Genomic DNA, 21,613 nt, shown 5'->3' with positions numbered 1-21,613 from the left:
ATTTCAGCAAGTCAAACTCGAGAATAAATACCCTCAAGATTAAATAAAAATTTCAGAACACAAAAGAACATATATACGTAAACTTCATAGAAGTAACAAAGCCAAGAAAGAAATCAACAACTAAACAAAACCCGATAGGCTTCAGTGACGAGACATACCGAGCTGAAGGGCAAATTATTACGTCCGGTATCCAGATTCGTCCGGACATCAATCCAGACGCGTCACGTCACCGAAATACACCGGGCCCCAGTGTATTTTGGTGGCGTGGTGCGCCCGGATTGGATGTCAGACGTCCGTTGACAGGGCGTAATAATTCCCCGAGCCGAAGAGAGTTCCTGCGGCAGGGATTGCTCGCAAATTCCCACAGTTTTTTTGAATTACACAAAACATTACGGTGCTAAAAAATCAGTAATATATTATTATATATTGTTATGGATGTGGAACTACTTTGGGCCAATATCCTTGAGAGCGCACATCTGTTCTTCACCCATTGCAGACATAACGGTCACCACCAGATCTTTCCCATCTGCAAATCCTTCTTTGATCTGCATCCAACATAAATGACCAAGAGACCAAAAAAAAAAAGATGAAGACCATAAGCAACTTTTTTAGCATTCATAAAATTGAAGTTGATGGGTCATCTCGAGCCCAATATTGTATCCATATATATAAGAGTTGCAAATGAATTGATATGCTCGACAAACTACTCATGGTTCAATCCGATTAGAGCTCATTCATGATCGCTTAATTAACTGATGGAACAAGCTCGACCACTTTTATAAATAATCAATTGATAAATAAATAAGATTAAGCAACTTGGTGTTTAATTTGTTTATGATCATGAAGAATATGATTTAAAATTTGTGAACAAGTTCAATTGAACCTCAATAATATGATCACTTAAAACTTTTTATATATTATTTTGTGGGAGTCATGTTCTTTTCTATATTTGACTTTTTTTTTTTAATGAACACAAGCCACATGCTTATATTCGTTAAAATACTTGTTTATTAATAGGCTCCATGAGGCTCATTTGTATAGGTAAAAAGCATAGCTCAAACTAACTCAAACAATTATAATTTTAAACAAACAAAGTTTGAATATTACTATAAATACTCAAATCAGAATCTAGTTCAAGCGCAATTTTAGCAAACAAGCTTGAGCTCGAGCAAGCTTTTTGATGCTGGGCACAGAAACTTTACAGCTAAGAACCTTTCAGCTTCCCTGTGGGGAACAGAACTAGGGGTGTAAACGAGTCGAGTTTTGGCCCTATCGAGCTCGGCTCGTTAGTCGGAAAGAGAGCTCAAGTCGAGCTCAAAAGACGAGCTCGAACTCGAGCTCGTCACACTATTAACGAGCTCGAGCCGGCTCGCGAGCTACTTTATTATGATTATATTTCGCATTTTTTCTCATTTTCCCACCTAATATTTCATTTTGCTGCCTTGTCCTTTTGTATTTCCAAAAAAAAAAATTAAACACTAGGATTTTTTTAGCATTAACCTGCAACAACTCTTTTTGGGGAAAGTAATTAATAGTTTTTTATTCATACTTTTTTAAAACTTCTCTCCTATATTAATGAAGATGAGGTATAAGTTGTACTATCATATAGGAAGTACTGTCATATAGGCCGAAATAGGTATATTTTTATTGAATAGCCATCATTTTTTTAAAACTATAGGCCAAAACTCCTCTCACCAGATTTATTTATTTTTTTAATAAAAATATGTTCGCTAATTAATTTAATTAATTAAATAATTTCGAGCCGGCTCACGAGCACACGAGCCAAGCCTAAACCAACTCAAACTCGAGCTCGTTTAATAAATGAGCTCGAGCTCGATAAGCTCGGCTCGTGAGCTCGTTAACGAGTCGAGTACGAGCCGGGTCACGAGCTAGCTTGGCTCACTTACACCCCTACACAGAACCACATTTATCGCCGATAAGAGAGGAGGCTTTAGGGGAGCTCTTTGGGAAAGATATAAGTGGCATTTATTCTAGGGTTTTGGGCTGTTTAAGAGGTGAAAATTGTGGAGGGTTAGGGATATGTTGAATTTGTTTCTACAACAATTTTTGTGGGATTTTGAGTTCTTAATGGCTGCTAGAAATAGTGGGAGAGACAATTCAACTCTTGAACAGTGAATCAACTCGTATCTTGCCTTTCTTTGCTTGGAGATTAGTCATTATAACCCCTTGGTGTCATTTCTTGATCCATTTGAAGTAAGTTTGTTATTTTTTTTTACATTGTTGACAAATCCATTTGAAGTGTGTGTGCTGTTTTTGTAGACAAATCCTATGAAATTGGTATCAAAGCACGACTCGGGACCTATGGCGTCGAAGAAAGTGGAGAGACATGAGAGATCCAATCCTATCATAGAGGGAGCTCAAAGATAGTTTATTAGAAAGTTTTTGAACTAGTCGGAAAGGAGACTTCTATGAGCGCAGTTCTTTGCTCTATTTCAGAAAGGGATAGTGATGGATTATCATGAGAGGTTTGAGTACCTTTCTAGCCGATTGGGGAGGCTATCCGAGATAGTGTTGCAGGGGAATTTCATGAAGGGACTCAAGCCATAATCAGGGCTGATATCTAGTAATTGAGGTCATGAGGGTTGGGGGAGGCTATAGAGCTTGCCCAGTTGGTGGAGGACAACAACTCACTACAGAGAAGCAGCAAAGGCATCAATTTGGGAGCTTCATATCGGGCAACGACTACTTTTTTGGCACCAAAAGTACAACCTGTGCCCATTCAGAGAGAGGTACCCAAGGATAGGGGATTGGAAGCATAGCCGGGGAAAACTTCAAGCGGCTGACTGAGGCAAAGGTTCAAGAGAAGCGGGCTAGGGATTGCATTTCCATTGTGATGAGAAGTTCACCGGGCCATCACTATAAGGATTGTTCATTGCAAGTCCTTATAGTCTATGATGAGGAGAAGAAGACTCTAGAGGAGGAGGTGGTTGAGGAGGAGCATTTGCACCTAGATGTGGCGGAGGCCGCCCTAAACTCACTGGTGAGATTTACCTCAAATCACATTATAAAGGTGTGGGGATAAGTAGGAGGAGAATCAATGGTAGTTTTGGTGGACAGTCGGGCGACCCACAACTTCATCTCCAACCAGGTGGTGGACCGATTAGGGTTGAATCTAGTCCAGACGGGTTGTTTTGGGGTGATTATGAGAATGGGGAAGAGGGAGAAGAGTAGAGGCATCTGCCCAGGGGTAATGGGACACTACAGGAGATCCAAGTGAAGGCGGATTTTATTCACTTGGAGTTAGGAAGTACCGATGTAATTTTGGGCATGAAGTGGTTGCAGATATTAGGGGAAACAAAGGTGGACTAGAAGACATTGACTATTGAATTCATCATGGGAGGGAGGAAAGTGAGAATCAGGGGGGATACTAGAATGTCCAAAACCAGGGTTTCTCTTAAGAACATCGTGAGGTCAATCCAGGGAGTATGTATAGGATTCTTGACGGAGCTCCAAAGCCTTGAGAGAGGGGGAAGCATTGAGAGAGGGGGGAATTCCGTACATAGTCCAACCACTCCTGCAACAATTTAGTGAGGTGTTCCAGCTGCCTTAGGGCCTACCTCCCACAATGGAGCATGAGCATGCCATCATCTTTAAGGACAAGGTATCCCCCTATCAGTGTTTGACCCTACTGATACTCATAGGCTCAGAAGGATGAAATTGAGAGACTGATCACATAGATGTTTGAGGCCTATATCATTTGTTCTAGTGTTAGTCCCTTATACAGTCTTGTGTTGCTGGTGAAGAAGGTGATAGTTAGAGATTTAGCATAGATTATTAGGCTCTGAATAAGGAAACAGTGTTGGATAAGTTTTCTATACCAATCATACCAATCATTAATAGGTTGTTGGATGAGTTATATGGAACAATGATGTTCTCCAAGATTAATCTGAAATCATAATACCATCAACTCAGAATGCGCCCTGCTGACATCCATAAGATTGCTTTCAGGACTCATGAAGGCTACAATGAGTTTTTAGTAACGCATTTTGGGCTTACCGATGCCCTAGCTACCTTCTATTCGTTTATGAATAAGGTATTTCAACCCTACCTCCACAATTTTTTATTGGTTTTCTTTGATGACATTTTGGTGTATAGTCGGACGGAAACAGAGCACGTGGAGCACTTGAGGGCCATGTTAGTAACATTGAAGGAAGGAGTATCAGTTGTATGCCAATTTGAAAAAGTGTTCCTTTGCACAACAGAGGGTGAAGTACTTGGGACGTGGTGTCCAAATCAGGAGTAGCTGCAAATCTTTCCAAGATAAAGGCTATGTTGGAGTGGTCCTTACCCAAAACCCTAAAGGAGTTGAGGGGGTTCTTGGGACTCATGGGGTATTACAAAAAATTTGTGTGGGGATACAGCTCTATGGCATGGCCGTTGATGGAGCAACTAAATAAGGATAATTTCAACTGGGGGGAAGGTAGCCACCATTGTATTTGAGCAGCTGAAGAAAGCCATGACGAGCGTCCCTATATTAGCACTACCAAATTTCAGCTAGCTATTTGTAGTGGAGACTGAAGCATCAGGCTATGGGTAGGAAGCAGTTTTTATATAGAGTTAGAGACCCATAGCTTATTTCATCCAAGAGTTGACCGCTAGGGCCAGGCTAAAATCAAATGTATGAAAGGGAGCTGGTGGAGATAGTATTGACAAAGCAAAAATAAAGACCTTACCTATTGGGGCGACAATTCATTAATCAAGACCAACCAAAGGAGTTTAAAGTTTCTGTTAGAATAGAGGATGGTGACAGAGGAGCATCAACGATGGCTTTCAAGTTAGGTTATGACTTCAAGAATCCAGTACAAGCCCGAGCTAGAAAATAAAGGTGCAGTTGCTCTCTCCAGGCGTAGTGAATACCCTCAAGTTCTGGCTCTATCAATTTCCATGGTGCTGAATTGGGAGGCCTTGAAGCGTGAGAGACAGTAAGATGAGGAGCTGAGTAAGATTAAAGGAGACTTATTGCAGGAAAATGATAGACATCCTGGTTACTCTTTGATGGGTCAGAAGTTGCTATACTATGGGCAGTTTGTGTTGTCGAGGACATCACCACGCATCCCTCACTTGTTACAGGTGTTTCATGGCACATATATTGGGGAACATTCAAAAGATCATAAGAGACATATCATAGACTAGCAATAGAACTATATTTGGTGGGTATGTAAAAGAATGTAGAGTTGGTGGCTAGTTTTGATGTGTGCCAGAGACCAATATCTGGCTATGGCTCCAAGTGATCTTCTATGGCCTTTAGCATTACCCGAGGGGTGGGAAAAGATGACTATGGACTTCATTGAGTGACCACCCATACACCACGGTGTCGGTGGCAACCACATTTATTAAAGAGGTGGTCTGTTTGCCTGGCATACCTGAGGCCATTGTGTCTGATCAGGACAAAGTATTTCTGAGCCACTTTTTGGGGGAGTTATTCAAGATGCATGAGACTATTTGGAAGTGAAGTACAACTTCCCACCCCCAGACAGATGGTCAAACGAAGGTGGTGAATCGCAATGTGGAGACTTATCTTTGTTGCTTTGTATCAGATACACCCAAGATGTGGGACAAGTGGTTAGCCTAGGCGGAATATTAATATAACACTTTATATCATACAATAACCAAGATAATGCCATGTAAAATCCTATATGGGAGGGACCTAACTCATCTGATACATTATGGGCATGACAACACACTAGTGTTATCAGTGAAGCAATACTTGAAATAAAGAGAATAGATTTTGGCAGAATTGAAGGAGTATCTTTGGAGAGCACAACAAATCATGTAGAAGCAGACAAATGGACACAGGAGATACATTATGTTTGAGGTTGGGGACAGAGTTTATCTAAAAGTCCAACCTTACAAATAAATTTGGCTCATCAAAGGAATGAGAAGCTCTCCCCTTGCTACTTTGGGCCCTATGAAGTAGTGGAGTGGAGTGCGTAGGCACGATAGTTGCCACCAAGCTCAACCATCCATCCTGTGTTTTATGTATCGCAATTGACGCGAGCCATTGAAGCCCACACACCCTTGCATGCATTACCGAACACACTATCATATAATATGGAGATGATATCAGAACCACTAAAGGTGAAAAGGGATGCGCCAAGAAGACAATGTGATGAGGACATCGACAGATGCTACCGACATGTTTATCGCCGGCGAAACAGCAGATCGACGGCCACGATTCAGCGCCTCTACTTTTGATTTAGATGTCATGATGTTGTTTTTATTATTATCTTTTTATTTTCTGTCTTTCCATTTTTACCCCTACGGGGAGTTATTTTGTCTTTGTAGCCCAGAGGGCAATTTGGTATTTTCTCTTTGTATGAGCTGAGACCAATATATAGTGGTCTCATGTACTATTTTGGGATGATGAATGTTGAATGAAAAAGTTATGTTTGTTTCTACTTTTCTAGCATGAGTGCTTGAGAGAGAAGAGAGCTCAAGTGGAGCAATTCGCAAGGCCCACCAATCGTTGGAAGTCCTCGATTCGTGGTTAAATTTTTTTTTATATAATTCCCAATTATCAGAATTTTTAAAATTAAACCAATTTTTATAACAAATCTTCTTATTTTTAATCTTTTCTTGCACAATTGGATTCCACCACCAACTATTTTTACTATTAGGAGCTTTTCCCTTAGATACTCCAAGCACATCTTTTGCAATATTCTTAATATCACTAGCCACTTTTTCCCACATAACATTAGCATCCTCATGCACAGACAAAATCTTAAGATCTAAAATCTTACTCACAAAAATATTTTGGTTAATATTCTTTAAATGCCCCCATTTAATCCTAGAAAATTGTTTTACTTTATTTTTTATTTTATGCCCCTTTATCTTAAAGTCCAAAACTAATAATCGATGTTGGGTACATAAATTTTCACTCGGAATAACTTTACAATCTTTGCAATCTAAACGGTTTAATTTTCTAATAAGAAAATAGTCAATCTGGGTTGTATTATATCCATTTTTATAAGTGATGAGATGCTCATTCCTTTTCTTAAATAAGGTATTAGCAATTGAAAAATCATAAGCTAAACAAAAATCTAATATGGTCTTGCCACCTTCATTCGTCGTTCCAAATCCATGGCCACCATGAATGCTTTTAAAATCAACTACCTCTTTACCAACATGTCCATTTAAATCTCCTCCAATAAAAACTCTTTCTTCAAGAGGTATATTTTGTATTAATTCTTCTAAGTCATTCCAAAAATTTAATTTAGAACTTATATCCAAACCTACCTGAGGAGCATAAGCACTTATAATATTAACAATCTTATTCTCAACAACAATCTTTAAAGCTATAATTCTATCTCCAATCCTATTAATTTTTATAACATTATCCTTTAAACTCTTATCTATAATGACACCTACACCATTTCTAGTACGACTCTTACCCGAATACCAAAGTTTAAATCCTAAACTATCGATTTCCTTGGCCTTCTCTCCAACCCACTTAGTTTCCTGAATGCATAAAATATTTAATTTCCTATGAATCATAATATCTATTAACTCCATTAATTTACCTGTAAGGGAACCTATATTCCAAGTTCCTATCCTAATTTTAGTATCATGAACTAGCTTCTTTGCCCACATCCGTCCTTGATGTGGGAACCCTTGCCTATTTAACACTGCACCCAGGCGCCGGTGCAGCGGCCCTTGCACACTTGTCACTGTATTCAGGCCATACAGCGCGTCGCTTCCAGGGGACGCCCTAGCATTAACACAATTTCTTAAAGGATTCATGTCATTTTTGTTCGACAAGTTTTACGCTGGCTGTCGACTACCTAACGCAACCCTCCACTTTTCTCATCCAGGACTTGGGACCTGGCAACGGCAGTGTTATCCTGAGGCCATTGTGTCTGATAAGGACAAAGTCTTTCTGAGCCACTTTTGGGGGGAGTTATTCAAGATGCAGGAGACTATTTGGAAGTGAAGTACAACTTCCCACCCCCAGACAGGTGGTCAAACGAAGGTGGTGAATCGCAATGTGGAGACTTATCTTGGTTGCTTGTATCAGATACACCCAAGATGTGGGCCAAGTGGTTAGCCTGGGTGGAATATTAATATAACACTTTATATCATACAATAACCAAGATAACGCAATTTAAAATCCTATATGGGAGGGATCCAACTCATCTAATACATTATGGGCACAATAAATCATGTAGAAGCGGACATATGGACACAAGAGATACATGCTGTTTGAGGTTGGGGACAGGGTTTATCTAAAAGTCCAACCTTATATACAAATAAATTTGGCTCATCAAAGGAATGAGAAGCTCTCCCCTTGCTACTTTGGGCCCTATGAAGTAGTGGAGTGGAGCGCATAGGCGCGGTAGTTGCCACCAACCTCAACCATCCATCCTGTGTTTTATGTATCGCAATTGACGCAAGCCATTGGAGCCCACACACCCTTGCATGCACTACTGAACACACTATCATATAATATGGAGATGATATTAGAGCCACTAGAGGTGAAAAGGGGTGCGCCAAGAAGACAATGGGATTAAAGAGGTGCTAATCAAGTGGGAGGATTTACCATAGTATGAGGTGACATGGGAGGCCTACAACACCATCCAGAAGCAGTTCCCCTCTTTCCACCTTGAGGACAAAGTGACTTTTTAGGAGGGGAGTATTAATGTGGCCCAAACTCTATATAGCAGATCAGGAACATTTTAGCTCCCCAGTGGGGCACATGATCTCCTTTATCACCTATAGGAGGAGGCTTTGGAGGGAGCTCTTTAAGAAAGATGAAAGGGGTATTTATTAGTGAATTTAGACTATTTAAAGGGGAAAATTGTGTAGGGTTAGGATTATGTTGAATTTGTTTATACAACAATTTTTATTGGGGTTTTGGATTCCTAATGGCTGCTAGGAATTGTAGGAGAGACGCATCTCAAACAGTGAATCAACTTGTATCTTGTCTTTTTTTGCTTGGAGATTAGTAATTATAGCCCCTCTTGGTGTTATTTATGGATCCATTTGGAGTAAGTGTGTTGTTTTTTTACATTGTTGAGCTGTTTTGATCGTCAAATCCTATCACTTTTGTTTGGCTCGGTTCATTTCATTTGCAATCCTACCTATATAAATAATTAATTAAAACAACATATCATCAAACCAACACTTTAGTTGGTGAATAATTTCGAAGATTAATAAGAGTTGAATCTGATTCAATAGAGTTTTTCATTCGAGATACTTTAAAGGTTTAAAGGAAAGCCCTTCCGCTTCTGGGAAGAGAGCTGGAAGTTATTTTTATTTTTTTGTGCATTTCTTGAAATGGATATTTATATAGTTGAAGGAGAAGGAATATTTAATATTTAAGGATAGGCAATTGATGAAGAAGACACTTCATCTAAAAGATTCTAGCTGCATAAAAACACCCTTAGATGAAGGGTACTTTTATCCAATGAGAGGATGAAAAGTGAGCCAATTTGTCTCCGAGATCCATGCCACATTATTCTATCCCTAGGAGTGGACTACTGAATGAATCTCTTAAGCTATCATATATGTATTGCTATCTAAAAAAAATAGATCACAGAGTGGCTTTAAGATTAGCATTGAATATGATTTGAGCTAAACCTTTAGATCAAAATTCATCTTAAGATTTGTGCTCTATCATATGTATTTGATAGAAGAGCCTTCACACATCTTGACCCATTTTAAGGATTAGCATTGAAGTCATGACCTCCTAAAGCTACAATCACTGTCAATACATCAAAGTGGACATCCTTACAGAATTGGGTATCGTGATGTCACAAGTTGATTGACTCTATGAATCTAAAGCTTCTATATTTAATATTTGCAGAGGATTGCATTTATTGACAATTGTCGAAAGACTATTCCAATGTTTATTTTTGCATAAATCATGTTCAATAGTTTATGGGTTTTAAGCCTGTCACATTTGCCTATTCTTTGTGGGTTGAATCTTGGCGCAAGCCAAAATTTCTAAGAGGGTCAACGGGTCAATTGCTTCATGGGTTAATCTTTCGAGTTTTGATGGTTTAGGCCTTTAGTATGGTCCATGGATTCTCCATATGATGGTTCACACCTTCATGGAGTCACAACGGAGGTTGCCATGTACGCATGGTTATGAAAGTTATATTTTTGGGCTAGATATTGTATGATTTAGGCATTCATTATGCTTTTTTTAGAACATACTAGACAAATAATGTTAGTTGTGCGTCATGCAAACATAGCTAAAAAATGAGGAAGCCTAGAACACAAGTTCCCAACCAGTTGCGTGTCTAATGTGCCTGCCACTAGTCATTGCCACTTGTGAATTCAACTAATTGGCCATCAAAGCTAGTTGCAACATAGTTGGTCAATAGTAAGTTACTGGAAGCTAGTACTCATTGTCCAACGATCACTAATAAAGCATGTTGGGCGGTGATCGTTGCCTTTGCATGCCTTCCAAAGTATATATGGCAGGGTATTTAAACAGTTAATTGATATGTACTATTTTATCTTCCCTTTCCTTTCCTTTGATACAAGCTCCTTAATGATTTTCTTCACTTTCCACTTCTTGCAAGAAATAAGTTGCTTGAGGAGTGTCATGAACTCCAAAGACCGCTCATATACTAACAAAAGGTGAGTCAAAGTTGTAATCCAATACACGCAACTTCAAATCAAAGGTGTGGAGCATGAAGAAAAGGAGTTGCCATTCTATGGATCTGACATTTGAACTTTATAACATCAAGATAGGCCAAAATAATGTTGAAAGATTGTAGAAAGAGAAGAATGCAAGTTTGATGTCCACATGACACTTCGAATGAGGCATGAGTATATGATTATTTCTTCCTTCTTTTGCTGGCAGCGAGTTTATATTTCTCTAACTTAGAAATTCATACTACAGTTCGCATGGTTGAAAAGATTGTTTATCTTTAGTGATAGTATCTCTTTGCTAAAATATCAAAATATTGAATCACTTCATAATTAAGGAGCAGTTGTTAAAAGTAGACCTTTCCTATATGTGTAGAGAGTTCGCACTAGGCTTTTTGGGGCAAAGAAGGAACAATCATTGGTTTTAGACCTCAACATCATCCAGCAATGTATTGCAAAAAAGGGTGGAATTGTTGAATCGCAATAAGGGAGTCTTTTTCTAATTCAAAAGAGAATTACGAAGTCACCAAGCCCTCTGCAGCCTTTCTCAAAGAAGGTGCTTGTATAAATGAAGAAATTTTTCGACATTTCATGGACGCCTCTAAATTTCTACTAAATGTTTGGAGCTATGTTAGTTGTTCGCCTAGCTTGCCAAGCTTCAGGATTCTCTCCATTACTCCTTCCAACAATGAAGGGAGAGTTTAGTTAGCATTACAATGGTAAAGGTCGTAATGAAAATTTTCTTAGATGCATTATTTGCATATGTGTTTATTTACAGTGATGATAGCAAGTATTTTTGTGTGGGTCTTCGGGATGAAAGGAACACTAAATTCATTAAGCTGAAGAATGACTGAGAAAGTGATAGGAAACACTTGTAGATTGCAAGTATTTCCTATCAATCTTCTTAAAAAGAGCGAAAATTCCGCACAACAATCCCAAAAACGGTAGATACTTTGTATTACTTGATAAAAGCGAAACGAAAAATAGCAAGATAAACTTGATCCTCTATTCGAGAGGAGGATCGATCTCTCCAAATCTCTAGACACCACTAGAGTCCAAAGGAAACCTAAATCTAAGAGATCTCAAATTTCAGCCAAATTCAGGATGCCCTAACCTTAGGAAAACTAACTATTTAATGCATACAAATTAAAAGGAAATCCCTAAACAGCCCCTACATTCAAATTTCCCTCTCAAAACCCTTCCTAAAGGGCTCGACCGCCCGATCTCCGCAGGAGGTGGAGATCCCGCCTTTGTTGTGAAACACCGGTCCCATGCGGACCGGCTGGACGGGTCCAATGGACTGGTCTAACAATACTCTCCTCCCAAAGATCCACCTTGTCATCAAGGTGGAAAGATGACACCCTCCATTCCTTCATCACAAACGGTAAGAACCTGAAGAGTTCGGTCCTTACACCTATGTCCTGACGTATACCTCTCGTCACATCTGAAACAAAGCCCCTTCGCCCTCTTCTCCTGTAATTCTCTCTCTGTGAGCTTCTTGAAGTTGTCGCCAAGTCTTCCTCCTACAGTATTTTCCTTCGAAGTCCCTTGAAGAGTATCTAGTGTTGGCTCCTTTGATTTCAATAAAGTGGTGGTCATCCTGTACGAGTCTCCTGAGTTAGCTCCATAATCTTATAATACCTATTGAGCTATCTCCATAATCTCTCACAAGTCACGAGGCCTCATTACTCTATTCGCTGCTCGGATCTCTAGTGTCAATCCCTTCATGAAGTTTCCCTCTAGCACTGTCTCAGAAAGGCGGTCCAATCGGCAAGCAAAGTACTCGAATCTCTCCTGGTACTCCATCATTGAACCCTCCTGTATCAAGGCAAAGAACTGCTCGTAGAAATCTCCTCCCCTGCTAATTCGGAAACATTCTACCAAACAATCCTTGAACTCTCTTCAACTTTATATGAGTCATCGCATGTCCCTTCACTGATATCAAGACAAAGCCTTCCCTTCTAAACATAGGTCCGCCACAGTCAGTCTCTCCTCCTCTATCATCCCATTGAAAGTGAAATATCTTTCTACCTTGTAAATCCACCAATGCGCATCCTCCTCCTCAAAGATTGATATCTTCAGTTTCATCACCCTCGGGTCACACCTATTTCCTCTGAATCCTCCATCACCTCTCATTCCTCGAAGCAGAGGTGCTCCCCAGTTGTCACGATCTTCCCTCCAACGATCATGCCCAAACCATTCATCAGAATCCCCCTATTCTTCTTTCAAAATCAGTACCTCGGCGATAGAAATCCTCCCATCTCCTTACAAATTCAGCACACCTTCTTGCGTAGCCAATGCTCATCTCCTCCTTAAAAAGTGGTTCTAGAGGAGGCATTCCGTCTTCTCCCTCCAGGATCTCCACTTCTGGCTTTTCCCTTCCCCTAGACTTGCTAGGGTTCCCATCTCTTCTATGGCCGCCGGTAGTTTCCTTTGCTTATGATGTCACCGATTTGGTTTTGGCTTCAAGCAATTTCTTTAACATGTCTTCCACCACGACGAACTTTTCCTCCATCTTTTCATTGGCGGATGCAATCTAACTTTGAAAATCAGCCATCTTTTCTTCAAAATCTACTTTGAGTTGCCCAAGTTCTCCCTTCAAAACTTTCACTTTCCTTTCGACCATTGGTTCCCCTTCGATCGACATGCTCTGATACCAATTTGATAGGAAACAATTGTAGATCGAAGTATTTCCTATCAATCTTTTAAAAAATAGCAAAAATTCTTCACAAAAAATTCGCACAAAAATCCCAAAAACAGTAGATACTTTGTATTACTTGATGAAAGCAAAACTGAAAATAGCAAGATACACTTGATCCTCTATTCGAGAGGAGGATCGATCTCTCCCAAATCTCTAGATGTTGCTAGAGCCCAAAGGAAACCTAAATCTAAGAGATCTCAAATTTCAGCCAAATTCAAAATGCCCTAACCCTAGGAAAACAAACTATTTAATGCATACAAATCAAAAGAAAATCCCTAAAGAGTCCCTATATTCAAATTTCCCTATCAAAACCCTTCCTAAAGGGGTGCTCGGACCGCCCAATCTCCGCAGAAGACAGACATCCCCCCTCTGTTTCGAAACACCAGTCCCATGTGGACCGACTGGACCGGTCTAACAGAAAGAAGTTTGTATCGGAGAAATCCTTGAAAGCACGACAAAGTCTGGCCAAAGATCTTACTAATGCTCATAATGATCTAGATAGAAGTATAAAGAAATTTTCTGCCAAGGAGGATAGAAGTATAAAGAAATTTTCTGCCAAGGAGGCCAAGATTGATCATTTTCATCTCTAGAATTACAAGATTCAATTTTAGGATGGGAGGGAGAGAAGCTTAAGGAGGTTTTAACGAGTTTGTAAAAAGCGCAGGAAGTTCTCTACCATACGAGTCAACTCGAGAGGTGTTGAAGGAAGAATTGGATAAGTTGTAAACTAGAAACAAGAGAAAGCCTTCATCTTTGTATTACATGAAGGTATTGATAAACTAGTTGAAAGATCGGAATTTGTATAGGTGATTACAAAGTTGATCTAGTTTCAATCACAGTTATAGTCATGAATTGAGAAAGATGATGATGCAGTAAATCACTTATAGTGGCAATACAAAAGAAGGTGACCAAGAGGAAAGTGCAACTAAAGGATAATGCAACACATGTGCCTTTTTCAAGTTACTGACTAGATTGAGTTTTTATGCTGTAATGCAGTGTTGTTGGAATGATTAAATCCTCCCAGGATCATTAATTACCCACATAAATAATTGATCGGAGTCTACATTGACACTGTTATGTATTTTAAATGGAGTGAACTTAAACTGGTTGGGGATCAATCTAACCTTTGTTGGGTTGTTGACTTTGAATACAGTATCCCAATAGAATTGATCTTGCCCTAGGATTGATCTTGCCCTTTAAGGGTCATTATGCCGCTAGGATTGATCTTGCCCTTTAAGGGTCATTATGCCGACGGAGAATTGTTTTGTCAAGTATTAAAAGATCAAGTCGTAATGTTGAATGAGTTGAATTAAAGATTGATTCTGTAATTAAGTATTGACGCCATAGCACAAATGCATATGCAAAGGCATAAGAGTTGATGTAGAGATCAAAGCCTCCTTAGATTGATGCAGTCATAGCACAAACTCATAAGGATCAAGCCACAACACAAACATGTAAATGTTGATGTTGAGATCAAAACCTCCATGGATTGAACTGGTACAACACAAACATGCATAAGTAAGATCAAGCCACAATGCACACGCACATGGGTTGATGCAAATAGTGAATCCTCAGTTTGATTTTAACTTTCTAGATCAAGATGTGACCTTGCCCAAGGGTAGAAGTCTAGTAAGGAATTATAAAATCAAATCACCTCCTTGGATTGATTTGACCCTTTAGGGGCACGGGCACTTGCCCGAAGAAAAAAATCCGGTGAAGGACTGTAGGATCAACTTGCAACATGAAAGCCTACAGTTGAGTGAATATCTCATCACAAATTGATCTGAATTTTCTAGGATTAGTATGTTAAATTGTATAAGGTGCAAATCCAGCAAGGGACTATATAATTAACTTGCAGTGCTAAAGCATACTATTTAATAAAATTGAACCTCCTTGAATTGATCTAACCCTTGAGATTAACATGAAAACCCTGCAAAGTATAGAAGTCCAACAAAGAGCTATAAAATCAAGCCGCCATGCAAAAGCACACATGAATTTATGTAGAAATAAAATCCCCCATGGATTGATCTGACCCTTTTGGAGTTAACATGCAACCTTACCTAGGAATAGAAGTTCAAAAACTGACTATGAATATAGATGGAAGAGATGGAGCTTAATGGATTAATAAAAGATTTTGAAAAAAAATTTGTATATTACGCCTTTGCATTGTGAGAAACTTTGAAAATATAGTCGTTTGATATCCCCTTTAACTACAACCATATATTGGATATCAATGTGGACATTAATTTAGAATGGATCTTGAATTGATATTGTGGTATGAGATTAATGCAGTACTAGACTATGGAGTATCACCCTTGGCATTTTCGACATCTCTTTATGTTGAAGGAAGTTTCTATGATTACCCTTAACTTTTATAAGGGTTAAGAGTTAAAAGTAATAAAACCTTGTTGACTATGCTGGTGGTGTTAACCAAAGCAAGAGGGATGATGGTGTGACCAACTAAGGAGTGATCGCCTAACTTATTTCATGTGTTGCAAGTGACATGGTTAAAAATAGGAGATAGCAAAATAGCTAGTTTGGGCCACAAAGCTATATAAGGGAGTGCAAGCCCTGTTATAGAGTAAGTGGAGTTATGGGCATATGAAGAGGTAAGGGCGACAACCCTAGCTTAAGTAATGAAATTGTATGAAGTGTTAGGCTTGCAATTTGCCTTCACAATTGACATATAATTTTTAGAAGATGCAACTTTTTTGTTCCCTCCTACTCAAAGATGCTAGAGTTTTGTTCTCATGTTGGTAGGAAAGATGATACCCCTCCCTCTTCAACACTAATTAGCTTTCTAGGCTCACTCATTAGAAGGTGCACTAAGGATTTTTAAGGATGCAAAGACCTTGTTTGCTCACCTAAACTCAATGAACTCGGTCTTTTACAGTTGGCCTCAAGAACTTTTAGTGAGGAACCTATGCAAGCAATGAAAACACATTAGAAGTGGGCACTGAAGTTTTGTAAAGAGGTGCAAACAACAATAACATGTGAGAAGTGGTCATCAAAATTGAGCGAAAGAATAGGTGGCAATGTCAGCTAGAGAGCTAGCATCAAAGCTTCATTGAGGTACAAGAAAATATAACAACTGAGGAGCAAGGATCAAAAGCATATAATGAGAACACTAAATGATTCCAACTAACTAGTTGGTATAAAAACCATGTAAAGGTGTGAGAAATGATGTTAGCTAAGGATTGAGGACTGCAACGGTATAGAGGCACAAAAAACAATCCCAGCTATGGAGCAGGCATTGGCATAGAAATAGCATGAAAAAAAGTAAATAATGATTTCAAATCTGCAAGTCATACAAAGACACATTCTACTTTCATTATGCAAGGTTATCCACCTATATCTAAAGTTTTAGTTTTAACCCTATAAATATTATATATGATATTTATGTCCTTGTATCATGATATAATTTCATTTATAAAATCTCCCAAATGGAATTCCTATTTCTTAATCTCATAATCTTCCAACTTTTATGGGTTCCTTACATAATATCATAACAAATGAAGCGGGATCAAACAAATTTAGTTTTTTGGTATACCCATATTTTTTCCAAGTCCTTTTTAAATATATTATATAAAGAGACCATGTTTTTATCATCAAATGGGATACTTCTTCACATACATAAAAGGGTAGAAGTAAATCATAAATGCTACTTTCTAATAATAGAAAGACTCCATCAAGGGTTGTTAAAAATTGTGGACCAAGGAGGGAGCAAAGTTAGAGCATATATATTAGTAGGCCAACCTTATTTTCAATCCAAAAGCTTAAGCTTATGGGGACAAACCACTTGATTCTTTGACACAATCAACTTTGATACCACTTGTTATGGAGCATTATGCATGGACCAAAGGGTATGCTATATGGACCAGTTATGTAGTCATGGAGTATGTTGTATCGACCACTTGTTATAGTGTATGTTGTATGAACCAAAGGGGAGGTAAATTTGGACTCAACCAAAAACTTAAGCCTATAAATGAGTGCCAAATACATTATATTTCTACACCATATTATAACCATTAGATATGAAACTAAAGTCTCACATGCATTAACAGGAGGAGCCTTCATAATTATATTAAATAATGTTAATGTGAGTATTTTGTCCATTAAGAAAATATATTAAAGATAGAATTTTTTTAGAATCTTTTATCCATCGTTATCAAATTATAGACATTTGGCAGAGACTTAAAAAAAGGAATCACCAATGAATTGCTTGAATACGATGGGAGAGAACAAGATGTTCTATGATTTCTTGAATTGCCATTTTTATAAAAATCAATTAATTCCAAATGTTAAAAAATTGCAACTAGTTTTAAAATAGCCTGATATTTTATAGAATTCCTAGATCTTCTCTATTCAAGAGCTTTGAATTACTTCCCTAATATCATATGATGAATTAAAAGGATGCATTGCTAAAAGATTTGAATCAATAAAGCATTAATAAACTTGTAACTTCAAATAATATAGAAATAAATTTTAAGAAATAAGAATCAAAACCTTCACACGTATTGATAAAAATATATCATAAACTTCAATCCATGTCCGATTGTAGTATACACACATTCTCACTATAGCAATAAATTGTTCACATTTAAGAATAACATACATCATGATATTTCCAAGCTAATTCAATAGAAAGGCCACGATATAGTAACAAAGGAGCAATGGAGAACGAAGACATGGAGATATTACTTCAGCTAATGCAACGCAGAAGCAATAACATAGGAACAAAAATAGAATAACCTGAAATACTCGAGAGAAAAGAAGGATACACAAATTTATTGAACAAAGCATGCATAAAGAACATGCACAAAGACAAGTAAACTCAACCAAAGTTTCACTTCCATCAAGTAAACACAACATAGGCGGAGTTAAACTAGAATCAATGACCAAATGACCTAACCTGATTCAGCAGAGCCTCATCAGTCGGGAGCCTCAGATCATCCTTGGTGTTTCCACTTTCAGTCAGAAGACTAACCTGCCGTGTTGTAAATGAATATAAATAAAGAGAATGGGGAGAGATGGAGGAAGAGATGATTGGCAGACACAAAAGTAAAATAAGAAAAACATACAAATCCATCTTCAGATATATCAATCAGTTGATAGTCAGTACGATTAACATGTGGAACCTGCATTTCATAAGCTATTAATTAGTGTCATGTCAAGCAAGGAATGAGATTTCATGAAATCAGCATAAAATATATAGTGCATACATCGCAGTTATGAGAAGAAGGCACAATATCCTCGAGTTTCTTGGAAGTAAAGATATCAATTGCAACAAAGTGACATTTTGCATGTCCATGCTTCCCAGTCTTGGATGTGGAAACCTCAACCACCTGTTTTAAAGCCAGAAATCAACAAATAAAGACAAGTGGGCAAATGCACGAAATGAACAAGGAAAAAAATAACAATAAAAACTTCCACCAAAGTATCAATTCAATACAAGCATCAAAACAAACTGTAATAAGTTGCATACTAGTTGCAACCAAGTAATCACAGAGGTGCATGGACAGGAAAGAAGAAGCATATGACAGACTTATTAAATATAGGCATTGCAAAGAACTGAAATAATGTCAAATAGCTGGATTTAAAGAAAAACTATCCTTACTTTGATATCCTGCATGAACAAGCAGATATGCTTTATAAAGACTGAAACAACCTCTTTAATAAAGAGGAACAACACCAGACACTAGCAGTATCCAAACCCACACTATAACATTGACCGAAACCTAAACATGCCATAACTTTGTCATGAGACACCCTAAAAGTCCTGCTCTCAATTTGCAACAAGATCAACAAAATTTTCAGTCCTCACACAACAGAAGTACAGAACTAACTTAACACCAATTCATCCCGGGTTACCATAAATCATATCATCGTGATTATAGCTACATCTAAAAGATGTTAAAAAAATTTAAGGTTAACCTTTCACATTTGACAGAAAACAATAACATGTCTCTCTCCTCGCTTGCATGGAGAACTTACAAGAATAACTTGTTCACCGATGTAGGTCTGACAAACTGTTGGTCGAATTAACTAAGTTGGCATAAGTAGATTCAACTAAAAGATTTTGGAAGAGTGGAGAGTAAGCATTGAGATGAAAAATCAATTAATACCTAGAATAAAATAAAGTGCATGCTTAAGAAAAGTACATATCTTATGCTCCGCCATTTAAGATTAACCTAAAAAGCGCAACTGAACTATACCAAGAAGCTTGAAGCAATTATGAGCGATCTTTAAACATTATCACCTTATTCCCACTTAATATAAAATATCGTAAGAAACTTTTTTGGCATGTTTTTATTCTAGCAAAAGCTACATATGAAGTATCAACAATGTTATAGAAGCAAAATTTTAGCTCTTTTCAGTCATATTTTTGGTTATGTTAAAGACCTTTTTGGTTCAGACATATTTCCTATCATAAAATGATTAATGAAATATGGCTTTAAGAAAAATTCTCAATTTTTTTATCAATATGAACATTCTAACAATCACTTGTAAGATAAAATTATTAAATTTCTCTCTTTATTAAAAAAATTAATAAGTAAATATATTCTATATGTTTATAAAATCAGTTTTGAATTTAAATTTTATTCATGTGCACTTGATGCGTGTGCTATTAAACTAATGCTTACAAGAAAACCAATAATTTCTTTACAAACTTGTCAATTAAGACTAAACAGATAAAAAAATATAAGAAAGGTATACGAATTAAATTTGTTCCATCCTAGCCACGGAAACGGGTTCCAGTTCAAATTATTGGATCGGTAACGCAAATAAACACTACAATACCTAAATAGCACAATTACAGCAAAAGCCAAATCTTCTTACTATTTCAAAGACAACCCACAGTATGTTGACATACGAGTTTCTTTCGCATGGTCACATACAGGATCTAATTAGGCACTCACCTTGCATGGTCTCCCCTTAATCACGATATACCCATTCTTCCGAATGGTTCCTGCCTGTTGCGGATAAGTCTTTGAAGCTCCAGCATCCGCCTTCGACTCAAACTGATGCTCCTCGTCAGACATATTTCCTGCTTGAAAACGCCGAAACAATCCACAGATGAGAACTAAAAGAAAACCCTAAACGAACCTAAATCAAACGAAGCCAATAACTCATTGAACTAAATGAGATCCGAAAAAAGAACGAAATCGGCAATACTTGAAGAGGTGGATAAGGCGGCGCATTACCTGTTGAGGAGACGACCGGTGGAGACGGCGAAGAAGGCGGCGAGGGACTTAAATAGCTAAGGAGACGGTGCAGGAAACCCGGATTCCACCGCAGTTTAGGGTTCTCCGAAGCACGGCCTAAAATTTGGTCTCACGTCCGGTCTCGCATATTACAGGCAATTTTCCGCCACGTGTGCTGTAAGATCTGCGCTGGTATCTTCTCGCGTTGGTGTTACGCATGTGACTTAACCGAAAACGATGACTTGGCCGTGCGGACAGAATTATCAGCTCGCACATAAATTTGCGTGCGGATAAAAAAAATAAAATAATGAATTAAATAATTAATAGGCAGCAGGGGTGGGGGCAGCGAGCAGCACGAGCAGGAGCGGGCGGGAATCAAAATTTTTTAAATTAAACAGGTTTTCGGGTTGACACGGCAACCCGTCGGGTCAACCCGAACCCGACCCATTTTTGCAAACGAGTCGGTTTTCCGAACCCGAACCAGACCCACTTCGGGTTCGGGTCAACCCATACCCTAAAATTCCGAGAGATAAGTGCCTAAAAACACATGTAATAAAGACTAAAAAATAATTAGAAGAAGACAAATTACCTAAAGAATCCGCACCTCTTGAAGACCTAAGGGAATCCAAGGTAGCAAAACTTTTTGTTGAACTTATTCCTATTTCGAGTCTATGAGTTGATATTTTTGTTCATTATGGATATAGAACCTTTGTTTTGCATCTTTTTCTTCCCTTTGGCATCGAGGTTTTCTATTCAAACTCTTCCTTCTTTGTTCGTATGTCACCATATATTTTGGACTTCTTTTTAATGAAATTTTTGGCCAATGACTCAAGTTTCCTAAAAAAAAAATCTAAATAAATTATTAGTTGCTAATGTTTTTGAATATGTTTTATATTTTGAATAATTTATGCTTGAAAATTTTAATGATAATAGAGCTTATAGAGTATTTAATGGGTAATTAAATGAAAATAATGATTATTTAAGAATAAATACATGTATTTTTTTAATAAGATTAATTGGTCTAATTAGAAATGATCTTGATGATGAACACATAGAATTTGTTAGCAAAATACTCTAAAAAATAAAGAAA

The 21,613-nt window shown here is 37.9% G+C and overlaps 1 protein-coding gene across 1 annotated transcript; it reads right to left on the bottom strand.

The window, feature by feature from the left end:
- Window positions 1-17: 17 nt before the first annotated feature.
- LOC110110869 (eukaryotic translation initiation factor 5A-2) lies at window positions 18-20,674 on the bottom strand. The gene is made up of 6 exons (XM_020842514.2): window positions 20,524-20,674; window positions 20,239-20,366; window positions 18,541-18,663; window positions 18,400-18,456; window positions 18,231-18,305; window positions 18-545 (listed from the first exon to the last, which is right to left on the bottom strand). The coding sequence occupies exons 2-6, from the start codon at window positions 20,359-20,361 to the stop codon at window positions 444-446; spliced, it is 480 nt and encodes a 159-aa protein (XP_020698173.1). The 5' UTR covers window positions 20,362-20,366; window positions 20,524-20,674; the 3' UTR covers window positions 18-443.
- Between the last annotated feature and the right edge of the window lie 939 nt (window positions 20,675-21,613).

The sequence above is a fragment of the Dendrobium catenatum genome, unplaced genomic scaffold (genome assembly GCF_001605985.2).
Source record: "Dendrobium catenatum unplaced genomic scaffold, ASM160598v2 fragScaff_scaffold_743, whole genome shotgun sequence".
Taxonomy (NCBI): Eukaryota; Viridiplantae; Streptophyta; class Magnoliopsida; order Asparagales; family Orchidaceae; genus Dendrobium; species Dendrobium catenatum.
Note: the sequence above shows the minus strand (reverse complement) of the source record. Positions and strands in the feature narration are given on the sequence as shown.